The sequence below is a fragment of the Sinocyclocheilus anshuiensis genome, unplaced genomic scaffold (genome assembly GCF_001515605.1).
Source record: "Sinocyclocheilus anshuiensis isolate Anshui unplaced genomic scaffold, SAMN03320099.WGS_v1.1 scaffold152, whole genome shotgun sequence".
Lineage (NCBI taxonomy): Eukaryota > Metazoa > Chordata > Actinopteri > Cypriniformes > Cyprinidae > Sinocyclocheilus > Sinocyclocheilus anshuiensis.
The window spans coordinates 2,789,035-2,801,233 of record NW_015555781.1 but is presented as its reverse complement, the minus strand read 5'-3'; the positions used below and the strand labels follow the sequence as shown (position 1 = coordinate 2,801,233).

At 40.5% G+C, this 12,199-nt stretch overlaps 1 protein-coding gene across 1 annotated transcript in view; it reads right to left on the bottom strand.

Annotated features, from left to right (window-relative positions):
- The window catches only part of LOC107674633 (protein sidekick-1-like), a 370,868-nt gene that overhangs the window by 142,322 nt on the left and 216,347 nt on the right, over positions 1-12,199 (bottom strand). The window contains exon 5 of the mRNA XM_016468661.1: positions 3,509-3,642. Coding sequence (XP_016324147.1) covers positions 3,509-3,642 — 134 coding nt within the window. The remainder of the gene's footprint in view (positions 1-3,508; positions 3,643-12,199) is intronic.

Sequence of the window (12,199 nt, the reverse complement as noted above, 5' to 3'; positions counted from 1 at the left end):
TCTCAATTGTGAGACTCACTGTCATTTAACCACACTGAAACATCACACAATGGACACATCTCTGCAGAAGTGCCAGCTCTGTTTTAAAATGGTAGATTATTATTTAAGCCAGGAGAAATGAGACAGAACCAAGCACACGGTTGCATCCAAATGAGATCATTAGTAACGGCAAATAATGACTGAGCTGGTTAGTCTAAGCCTATTTCCTTTCGAATAAATCAAGCTGCTGTGAGAGTTAAAATACTGTCTTTGCCAGGGAGAACGACAGGTAGACACATTCAGATAAATCATCTGTATCAGAGGAACCACATCCACATGATTATAAGACAATACGGACCAATAAATTCAGCCTCTACTAAAGGGCAGGTGTAAGAATCGTTAGGCCCCTCAAGATTTGATTCATTTTAAACGATTCTCAAAGATTCTGAATACAAGCCTTACTGAAATATTTTCTGATCTGATCCACTAGTTGAATCTTCATGGATTGATCCAGAATCACTTGAGAAAGAATCACACTTACGAAAGCAACATAATCTCCTTAAAATGCCTCTGTTCAAATCGCAGCTCTTGAGGTGATCCTTTACATCGGCCCATTGAAATCACGTCCCACTCTTGTGACTGAACTGTAACAACATGCTCTCTTGAGTGTTATCAATTAATCAGCCTTGATTACATGCTCCAAGGTGGCTTATTCAACCAGGCTGACCTTTCTAAAGCCAGGTGTGAGGAATAATGAAAGTGCGACAGCATGGAGCCTGAGGGAGACGCCACCAAATGGAATCCATGTCACATCTGACAAAAGATTTTCAGTGTGATGCATGATAATTCATTTATGATTGGATGGTTGATCACCTTTAAGCAAAAAAAAATTATCTGAATAGAAAATGAATCAATAAAGTAAGGAATGAACTCTCAAACTAGCCACCAAGATGCTAGGATGTTGTGTGGGTTACCAGTGTGTGGTCATGTGATTGCTAGGGGTGTTTGCTTACTGGGTTAAAGGCCCATTCACACCAAGGACAATAACTATAACAATAAAGTTTTAATGATCTTTCTAATTTTAAGATAATAGAGACATGCACACTACAGCTATAACAATAACAACACAGAGGAACAAGGAACTTTGGAATTACTTTTAGACTTTACTGCAGAAAAAACTACCATTGGTGTGGGCGATAATATAGTTATCGTTCTTGGTGTAGAGAATAGCACGCTCCACACCACAACTATAACAATAACATACCATTTTCAGAATTTTTTTTCCAGCTGATGAACAATAAAATCATTGACAGCCAATCAGAATCCAGATTGAGCAGGGGTAAACGACAAAACTGCAGTGCATGCTTATAATAAACAGGACATTACCATGCATTGGCGTGGATGCTAATATAGTTATTGTTCTAGGTGTGAATGAGCCTTTAGCCTTTAAAAATCCACCCCTGGCCCCTAAATTTATGACTCAGGTCTGTCTTTCAATGCAAATTCATAGGATTTCTTCACACATTTTATCGTCTACAAGGCAAAAATCGCACGTACAATCATTTAAAAGGAATAGAACATCTCTCCCTCAACAAAGAGCACAGTTTGAGATCATGAATGTAGCATAAATGGAACAGGACATATTACATTTAATACTTAGGGTTAGGGGTGTGTTCAAATCTCAAACCTTTTGTATGCTCATATGGAGGTTTAGAGATTTGACACTTGCCCTAGCAAGCTAGCACAGCTAATTACAATAAGACCAAGGTCATGGTTCTTCAGAGGCCATTTTTCTTCACTTCGTTCATAGCACTTGCCTTGCAGCTCTGAGGTGAATGCTGGCTAATTTAAGAAAAGCAGGAAATGCCACAAGGACAGTCTTGACAAATGAATTGTACTTAACGCACATTAAGGGCAGTAGAAGCTTTCATCTGCCGTCTGCAAGTGTAACTAAAAAGGGTTTCAGGGGGGCTGCTTCCCAAAGGATACTCTTTATTTTGCTGTTTACTTCCTGAGAAAGTGAAGAGTAGAATGAGACTTAGGCATAAATGCCACAGTGCAGTCACATGATGATAGACCCCTTCATCTGAGCTTGGCACTATTGTTCATCAAATATCAGGGGAATTAGCACTTCAATGGGGAAATTAATTAACTGCTTAATTTCAACAGCGCCCAAAAAAAGTATCACCGCAACCTAACAAATCGCTGGTTCAGACAGAGCTATACACACTGATACACGCTCATTATGATGAACACAATTGTATGTTATCTGTACCGCATTCACAAATTCGACGCTAATCATCTGATAATCTGAAAACCGAGGCTGTTGAAAAGCAAATGAAGAGAGAACCATGTTAAAGCCTTTTACCGAAGACTAGTTTAAATGCACTCTATTAATCAGGATATTAAATCTCATGATTCATTTGAATTATTAACTCTGCAGTTGGCGTAGCAGTTCAGCACTGGTCTCTTTTTTTAATCTTTTTTTTGTTTATTAGCGGCCTCCAGCCTCCTGATCATTTATACTCTTCAAATCATCAAGTTGGTTTCATCTGGTACTGAAAAAATAAACTCTGCTCCCTTATTATGGAACATTTATATCTGGCCTTGCCATCAGTCATATGGTTAAGATCCTTTAATAATTTGCATTTCATCTCCACTTTTGCCTAAAATTAGAAGTCTCTCTTCCCCTGTTGCATTAACCACAAGCAGGCTTGATGATACACTAAAGCAATAGTGAAGAGCTAATTGGCTTGAAAGGGTACTCTGATAATGACTGGTTATTTCTGCTGCAGGCTAATTTAATTTCTACTCCCTGTCACCTTTTAGGCCATATTTTGGATAGAAGCAAATGACAGACACCATGCCAGTGGAACATCCATTTGAATGGGTCTGAACTGACGAGGGAGTCTATATGCTGTTAGTAATTTTTTAACATTACATGGATAAGAGTTATGCACATTAATAGGTAAATTGAATAAGACAACAATTAATTTGATCAAATCAGTTCTAACTTTCATAATGAACACATTTTTGAGAAGGCTCAGACATTTCTGCCTCCTCTGACGGATCACCACTGGCTGTGCATGCATGAATGGGACATGCACATTAGTATTGTGAAAGCCAGCAACGCTCAGTAGCACCTGCCAAAGCAGCTACGACAACAGCAATCAAACAATGTTCAGCTAGCAGATCCAAGTGTGTCACTGGAACAAACAGATTCTGTGTGTCATTCCACGGATGCCCTTCCTCTCTGATGAATGCTTTGCATTAAACGGCCCCCTGAGGGAGTGGAAATTACAGGTGCCTCGCATCTGCATGCCAGCCTGCAGGCACTTCTGAAGCGATCGTGTTAAACTGTGCCTACAACACGTGGGCAAAAACAAAAGAGGGAGCGGACAAACTGAAGGCCATAACTCCCACGTCTGGTCGATAGTTCTGTCTGGGCTGCATCAGTGGCTGGCCATGTGACATTAGCTGCAGGGTAATAGAAATGATCTAGTGAGATTCATCCCCCCCCTCAACTTACCTGCCACATTCAGGTAAATGGATGGACTTGTCTTGTTTTCTCCATTCTTCTCATTAACAGCATGGACGTAGTATCTTCCGGCGTCCGCCGCGGCCGTGGCAAGCACCACTAGCTGGTTCTCCAACGTTATGGCTCTGTGGAGAGTAACAAAGCGAATGAAATACAGCTGTGTTAAACAATTATTGACAATTAGTCTGGTTCCCTAACAAATTCCACTACCGCAATAAAGTGACATTATTTTAATTAGTGCTTAACTGATGTATATTGGGTTCCATAAAACTAGCTTTGCCGTGAACTCATTGCGCCCTGGGTTTGACTGGGACAAGTCTGGCGTGGAGAAATTTCACGGGGCCCTGAGCGTTTTCAATGTACCTGATCCCTCATTCTGACACAAGCTGAGAATCAATGAGAGGTAAGGGTCATTACGGACAGAAATACCGCTGTTGGTGGGAATAAACCTATAGGCTACTATCTAAGTGAGGGAGCTGTTTGTTGAGACCCAGACTTGAGGTCACACTGAAAACGTGAAAAAGGAACAGTTCACTGAAAAAGTCAACAAAGGACCATAGAAGTCTCATAAAGTTACTATAAAAACAGTTCATATGACAATCAAAAACAAATGTTTTGGTCACACTTTAGTTTGTGGACCAATTCTCACTATTAACTAATTATTAACTACAACTTTTGCCTCAATAAACTCCTAATTAGCTGCTTAAGGTGGCTGTTAAGTTTAGTTATGGGGTACGATTAAGGGATCTAAAACAGGGTCATGCAGTATAAGGCATTAATATGTGCTTTATAACTACTGATAAACAGCCAATATGCTAGGAATATGCATGCTAATAAGAAACTACTTAATAGTGAGAACAGATCCTTAAAATAAAGTGTTACTAATGTTTTCAACTGTGATAATGATGAGAAATGTTTCAAGAAATGCACCAAATCAAAGGATCATGTGATATTGAAGACTAGAGCAATGGCTTGGAAAATTCTGCTTTGCCATAACAGGAATAAACTACATTTTAGAATGCATCACAATACAAAACAGTTATTTAAATTGTAATAATAGTTCACAATATTACTGAATTTTGAACAGTAGTATGTTTATACACAGACACACACACACATATACTGTATATATAATAATTGAAAAGATTCTGAGTTGCCTCTTTTCAAAGAACAAATCAACAAATCATTTGAACCATTTCACAAAAACTCAGGAAAAGGTCTTAGTGTATTACAACATCAATGTTGGCCTTTTACAAAACTTTTATCGAGATTTTGTGACCTTATGGATACCTGAAAGCTCCTTGCCCCACTGTATAGAAAAAAACCTTTTTTTTCTTTACAATATTTTCTTTGGTGTTCCACAGAAAAACAGAAAGTAATTCAGGCTTTGAATGACATGAGGGTGAGTAAATGATGGCAAATTTTTCATTTTTTAAGTTAACTATACCTTTAATAAGGGTTTATCTCATTCAGATACTTGTAGACTGAAGTCAGAGCCGCTGCTATCGCACTAATGATTAATCAGAACACATTATACTTCATCCATCAATCCAAAGTTTGCCGGAAAGACACTAAGTGGCAGATGTGTATCACTGTCGATTTATTCAGGTGTCAGTTTCCCTGTGCCTCTTTAAGGCAAAATTACCATCTCAAACCAGCAGAGAACATGGTGCTTTGATAACCCACGACTCCACGTAGGCTGGATGGAATTGTTTTCTTTTCATTTCTGTAGATGAAAGCAGGTACGGTATCTCCAGCCTCGTTTCTTGATTAATTGATGACATCCTCAATTACACATCACTGCTGTCTAAGAGATTTTCTCCTCAGGTGTGACCACCACGAAGAAGCCCTTGAGAGGCTGAGCAGAACTCGTGGATGCTTTGAAACTTATGATTAGTTTTCTGGCTCCGCGGGACCTGTAGCGTCTTCCTACACGCCGCGAGTACAAGTGCTGCAGTCATTACCTATTTCCAAGACAGATCCCTACAAAAGATTGTCAAGTCGCGGAGACGTTTGTACATAGACAAGTAAATAAAAAATAAAATGCGGCAGAATTGGAACAAGAGGGCTTGTTGGTGCTTCCGCGGCGAGCAATATTGACGTGTAATTAGAGCAAGCTTCGGTTCTGCTTAGTTCTCCTTTTGCTGTTTCACGATTAAGTGCAGATTAACATAAAGAGATCCATCAAAAGTTGGTGCTTTGTTGGGGAGGGGGTTCTGCGAGGGATGGAGATTGGCGGCCGCTGATGAGGATGCATTACATCAGTGTCTGCACCCTGACACCTTGCTGCGGATCCAGGCTGGGCTGCATCTGGGAAATAAAGGCACCCTTCACAGATGTCAGTGGCGGCTTTGAAAGGTCAGAGCGGCCCGCCTTGATGGACTTTTAATTATTAAATATGCATCGGCTGAAATGGCTTGGCAAGCATCAGAGGCTCCGAACTGATGTGTACATAAACAGCTCACCTTCATGATGATTTAAGGGCCTAATAGCAGCATGTGTGATCTTGTGTAACGCTGCCAGTGGAGGTTTGTAAAACGCGGGAGAGCAGGGGCCCGAACGTTTACCTGGTTTATGCTGCGAGCAGAATCGATGCGACCTGTGTATAAAGTGATTTTATGATTAGTCCAGCTAGTTTGGATTCCATTACAATTGTCTAGATGAATGGCCCCTGCTCGTGGGTTGGTAAACAAAGCACAGTGGGAAAGATAATGGGAATGCTTGTTTCTGATCCCTGAGGACTCTTTGATATCAGCCCACAACGTATTAAAAATGCAGGTTGGGAGCCACGTGAAATGTTAATCCACTTAGGAAAGGTGCCGGGAAGCCCAGGTAATCTAAATATTCAAAGAGGACGACCATTTCGATTTGTTGAAAACGCTGTGCACCCGCCAGGCTAAAAAGCACCAATTTAACCGGCCAGCCATTTCCAATATAGGAGAATCAAATCTAAAGATCAATTTGCTGAGATACGCTCTGACAATCATGCTTAATACTTTTTATCATCTCTATTTTGAAAACTAAAAGAAAAATGACTGTTTTGAGGAAAAAAAGTAATATGCATAATTGAAGATTAATTACTCTCTGAGAGTTTTTTTATATTGTTTACCTGTCATTTCAGTAGGACATGTGTGTGTGTGTGTTCACATTCAAAAGCCTCTGAAATGTAACAAAATGCGTGCACGTTGGTAAGGGGCCAGAACCTAATTCTCTCGGGGACAGGACAGACCGCTAGATAGATATTACATTAATCAACATGGCAAGAACCGGCTTTCAGAAAGATGGTTTAGAGAATATTTGTTTTCATTTACTGCCATAAATTACGCTCTCAAAATAGGCTTACCAGTCTGAGATGTATGACAAAGTAATTAAAATGTCAGCAACTCATATTGTGCTCCTAGTTCCTGGGAGCCCAGCTGCGTGGATCTGATGTTACGTTTTGATTTATGATGCTCTCGGGCCTTGGAAAACTTTCTCCCACCCACATCTGAGGACAGAAAAGCTTACCGCATTGACGCCCAGGGAGCAGGCAGAGAGACACAAACACTGCTGCCTTGAGGTGTCGTGACCCGGAATTATGTCGGAATCATGGAATATGTTGTCTGTGCGGTGTGTGCCTCTAAGTGATGCCGCAAAAGAAGAGATCAAAGTCTATCTAAAAGTAAAAAATTTAAGCAAACTATCACGCCAGAAAATATGCTGTGGGTCTCAGCAAAAAAGACAAGTGCAAATGTCTGTTTATGTGAGACTATAAAGCAGTCAAAGAACTTGGGAAAGTAGCTTCAGGGCCATACAGGAGGCCATAGAGAGTGACACTATGTCTGCTTTTCCCATTTAGCCCCAGGATCAAACAAATAAATGCTCAAAGTGAATGAAATCAGGCCATGGCAATTTTCTTGTTTCAGGCTCAGATGCCTAAGGTGGTCTGCAGGCATAAGTCAAGCCTTTTCCCCTGCCATGCTCTGAGTGTCTCAGAAAAACATACAAAGTACAGATGAAGCACAGACTCTCTGAAAGCTGCTGAACTAGAAGCCCAGACCTCCCTCTATGGACTAAAACTAAAAGACAAAAAGAGAGAACATCTCCAAATCTCCCTGTCCCTTCAAACTGACCCCTCACAACTCAACAGAACAGACTGTCTGCTTCCGAATTCTGCTGCCTACTAACTTTTATACTGTAGAAAGAGTTCAGTGTGAAATTATAAAGGGACAATGAACAAAATGAGAATAGAAGCAACGTGAGGAGACGAGACTAGTTGATACGAGGTGTCAAGAGATTAGTAGAAACAACAGATCTATAGCAACATGTTGAGAATATAGCTGCAAGCAGCGATTGTAGGTGGCGCTGTCTTCAATCTTCTGAGGTACAGCCAGGACATGGTGTTGATGATCCCTACCGATTTTTGTGCAGATATGTCCAATGGTTCAAAAGACATAGCAATTTATGACAAATTTCAAAATGGCAGACAGGTTGTTCAGTCAATCCTGGCAAAATGGACGTCCTCAGATTCGGCATGACACAAGGAATCCATAGACACAAAGATCATAATTTTCTGATTAACTGTTCAAGTTATAAGCTAAAATGTGCATTTTTGGTATCTCAGGACCCATAGGTGGCGCTGTTCCCAACTTTGGCATGGGCCCTCCGATCATGGTGTTGACAAAGTTTACCAAGTTTCGTTTTGATTGATCAAAGTTTGGCCGAGATACAGGCTCTGAACCAATCACAGGTCAACCTTGTTAAGTTCACAGCATCATAACTTTTTTTTTGACTAGTGGTCAAAAAATTCTGTTCGGTTGTTTATGTGCAGCTCAGTCCAAGGATCATCTGAGCCAATTTTGGGAAGAATTGGATCAATTTTGAAGCAGTAGTAGGGAATAGACTATTTACTGTACTTTTCAAAATGGCCGCTACTGTAATGGGTGGAGTCTTAATGTAAGCTATGGAATGCGATCTTCATGAAGAGTGGAATCAGGTGTACTAAGTTTGATTTTTCTAGAATTAGGGGTTCAGGAGTTATTGCCATTTCAATGTTGAATTTTTGAACTGGTGGTGGCGCTATAGAGTTGGTCCTAGTGACCCCAAAGTTGGTCAGATGACTATTCATGGCCATCACTACAAGTGTGCCAAATTTCATAATTTTCCTATGTTCCCTTCATAGGGCTGCCATAGACTCCCATTGGCGAAGAAGAAGAAGAAGAAGAAGAATAAAACATACAGATACAATAGGGGCTACAGCCCTTTGGGCTTGGCCCCTAATAAGAAGAGACAAGAAGGGACATGAAGAAACAAGAAAAAACATGAGGAGAAGAGATGAGATAAGACAAAATAGAGGGGAGGGGACAAAATGAGAAAAAAAATGAAAGAAGAGGAGATTGAGAGATTGATTGAAATGAGCTGAGACAAGACATGAAGAAATGAGAAGAGAAAACAGCAGATGAGAGGAGATGAGACAAGACATGACACGAGACAGGAAGGGTGGACACAAAATGAGATGACAAAATGGGGTGGGGATGAGATGCAAAATTACTAGATGAGGAAAAAAAGAGATGGGACAACACAATCACAACGAGATATTATTTGAGAGGAAATGAGAAGAGACCTTAAGAGACAAGGCGAGAAGAGAAGAGACGAGAAGACATGATGGAGGGGAGAAGACAAGCTGAGAGATCTAAAGATGATTGAGAAGTTCTGATGCACATGTGATGGGGGCTTCAAGAAGCTTCAAAGGGCCCTGCAGAATGAGTTTATTTTTGCTTACAGATGCACTGCCTCTATGCAGGTGTGCTCATGTCCGGTCACGTTCTGACAGGTAAACACCGTGCACACAAACCAACATACTCAAAATATTTGCACAAAGCATGTCTCGCATTGAAATGTCAATCGTCAATCGTCAATCATTTGTAAAATCATTTTCTGCAGCAAAAATCAAGTACAAAAGTCCCACCAATATGATTTCATATACATTAGGGATGAGGCGAGATGAGACTTGACAAGACAACTGGAAAAAAGATTTTTAAAAAGTGACGAGATGAAAAGAGAACGAATGCAAAGTGACGAGATGAGAGGAGACAAGAAGAGAAGAGAAGAGAAGAGAAGAGAAGAGAAGAGAAGAGAAGGATGGACAGGACACAAAATGAGATGACAAAAGGGGGAGGAGATGAGATGCACAAACACCAGATGAGAGAAAAAAAGGGAAAGGGAAAAAAGAAAAAAAAAAATGGGACAAAACAAACTAAACAAGAGATTATTTTGAGAGGAAATGAGAAGAATCATTAAGAGACAAGGTGAGAAGAGAATAGATGAGACAAGACAGAGACAGAGATGAGAAGGGCACTGATAGTCTGTTCTCCTCTCTCTCTCCTGCATTGCTATGTATTACAGCACACTGAGACACTTTCACACAAACACGGTGGAGCCGGAGCCCAGTTGATCAATGGTGTGAATGCAATAGCAGCAGAAAATCTCTCTGCAAGACCATATCCAGGCCACAGTTCTAACGGTTCTAGCATCTGCTTTCTTAATATCCATTAAAAGCAACAGTCCGCTGCAGTCTCCTCTCTGTGATGAATGTGCTGGCCATTATAGGCTGAGATGTACAAGTGAAGATAAGCCTGCTGCCTCATCCGTCCCTCAGCCCAACTCAACCCTATGACCATGGGAATCATGACTAATGGCCTTTCAGAACCCGAACTCAACCGTCCCCATTGATCTGTGCTGTGTTGGACCACAGAATGCTTGCATGGTACTCCTGGAAACATAATACACATAATCAACAGCAGTTCACTTCTAGCTGTAGTAACATTAACTACAATATAATGTATAATATGAGATATGACATATCATATCACAGTTCAGTATGATTGCAGTTCATACGGTAATTTCCAAATGTGCAATTCTAAATCGATCTATTGTTCTATCTGTCTACCATCTGTTTATCTATTGGTCTCCTGATCTGTAAGAACTATAAACCTTCAAACTTTTAGGCTTTTTAAACTTTAAGCCAACATTCAAAGTTTATTTTAGCATTTTTAGGTGAAAATGTATATTTCTTTGAATTTAAATTTATTTAAATTCTGTTCTAATATTTAAATTTGAAATACTATTCTGAACTTTGTTACCTCAATTCAAATTAAACTAATTTAATCTCAATTTATTTCTGAATGGCATAAAATCCTGACATTGACTTTCACAACAACTAAACTTTAAACTTTAAGACTTTGTTTTAAATCAAATATAAGTCTGCATCAAAACCAACAGATATTGGTAGTATTTCTAAATCAGTTTGTGTAAATAATCTCGGCAGAGACTGTTTAAAATGCAAAGCTTGTATGTTTTTGGCAGGAGCACATTAATGCTCACAAAATCTTAGTCTTTAAGCGACGTTTTGCATGAATATTCTTTTGTTTCATGGTGAAAAATTACCTTATTTGCTTCACACATCCCTGCTAGCCAATCCATAGCCAATTTTCGAACTTCTAGCACCGATCATAATGTCTAAGTAAAAGCCGCCTTTCCAACGTCTGCTATAATAAAAAACAGTTAATTATGCATTAACATCTAACAAGTTTGTGTTAGAGAATGGCAGATAAATCTAAACATCTCCCTAACCCTTATCTGAGGCGAGCCGAGCCTCCAAGCTGAGCTGAGGGATCTCCTTTGGTTTCCTTCAATGAAATATTCAGGTTCACATCAATAGAAACAATCAAATATAAACGAGTCTGAAGGGATATTTCCGTCAGGTTCAGAGAATGGTGAAAAGAGGTCTAAACAAGATAGTTTCTCACTTTAAATATTGAAGACTATGGTAATATTACAGGGTAAAGCTCTCACCGAATCCCCAACCTCTTTAACTCAGCATCTTAAAAGTTCCGCTTAAAATACCGTTCAACAAAGCAATCGAACGCACTGCATCCGTACACAATTTTCAAGTCACATCAAATGGGTTTTCTCTGCTTCTCGCAGCGCCAAATACAGTAGACCACATAACTCCAGGGTTTGAACTATCTCAAGAAAGCTAACTTTTAATGCACATGCTTTTTATTCCACCCCCATAAAAATGAAATAAATAGCCTCCTTTACCGGATCAAAAACAGCCAAGTCTTTTTCATTAGCTGCATTGCATACCTTCAGGTTGAGGGTTACTGAACACCTGAGCAGAGGAGCAGAACTATGAGAGAAAAATAAACACTGCTGCACCCATGTGGGCCTTCCATTCCTTTCATTCTCTTTGTTCCACGCTATTCTACTAAATAATAGAGCCCTGGCATGTACCGGGGGCTCGACAGTACCAAACATAAGATTAAACCAATTGCTACCTTTATGCTGAGAGATAGATAGAGAATACATAAATGAACCAATACAGTTGGGGAGAACTCAAGTCGGGGCACGACAGATGATGTTTTGTTGGATCTTCAGAAACTTGAGGAAATGAAAGATTCCTTTAGCCCAAAGGTGTCCAATCCTGGTCCTGGAGGGCCATGTTCCTGCACACTTCAGCTCCAACCCTAAGTAAGCCACCGCCGCCTCGGGGGAACTGAGAGCGGACACCGCCGCCTCGGGAGCCTCGTGAGCGAGCACCGCCGCTTCGGGAACATCGTGAGCGAGCACCGCCGCCTCGGGAGGATCGTGAGCGGACACCGCCGCCTCGGGGGAACTGAGAGCGGCCACTGCCGCCTCGGG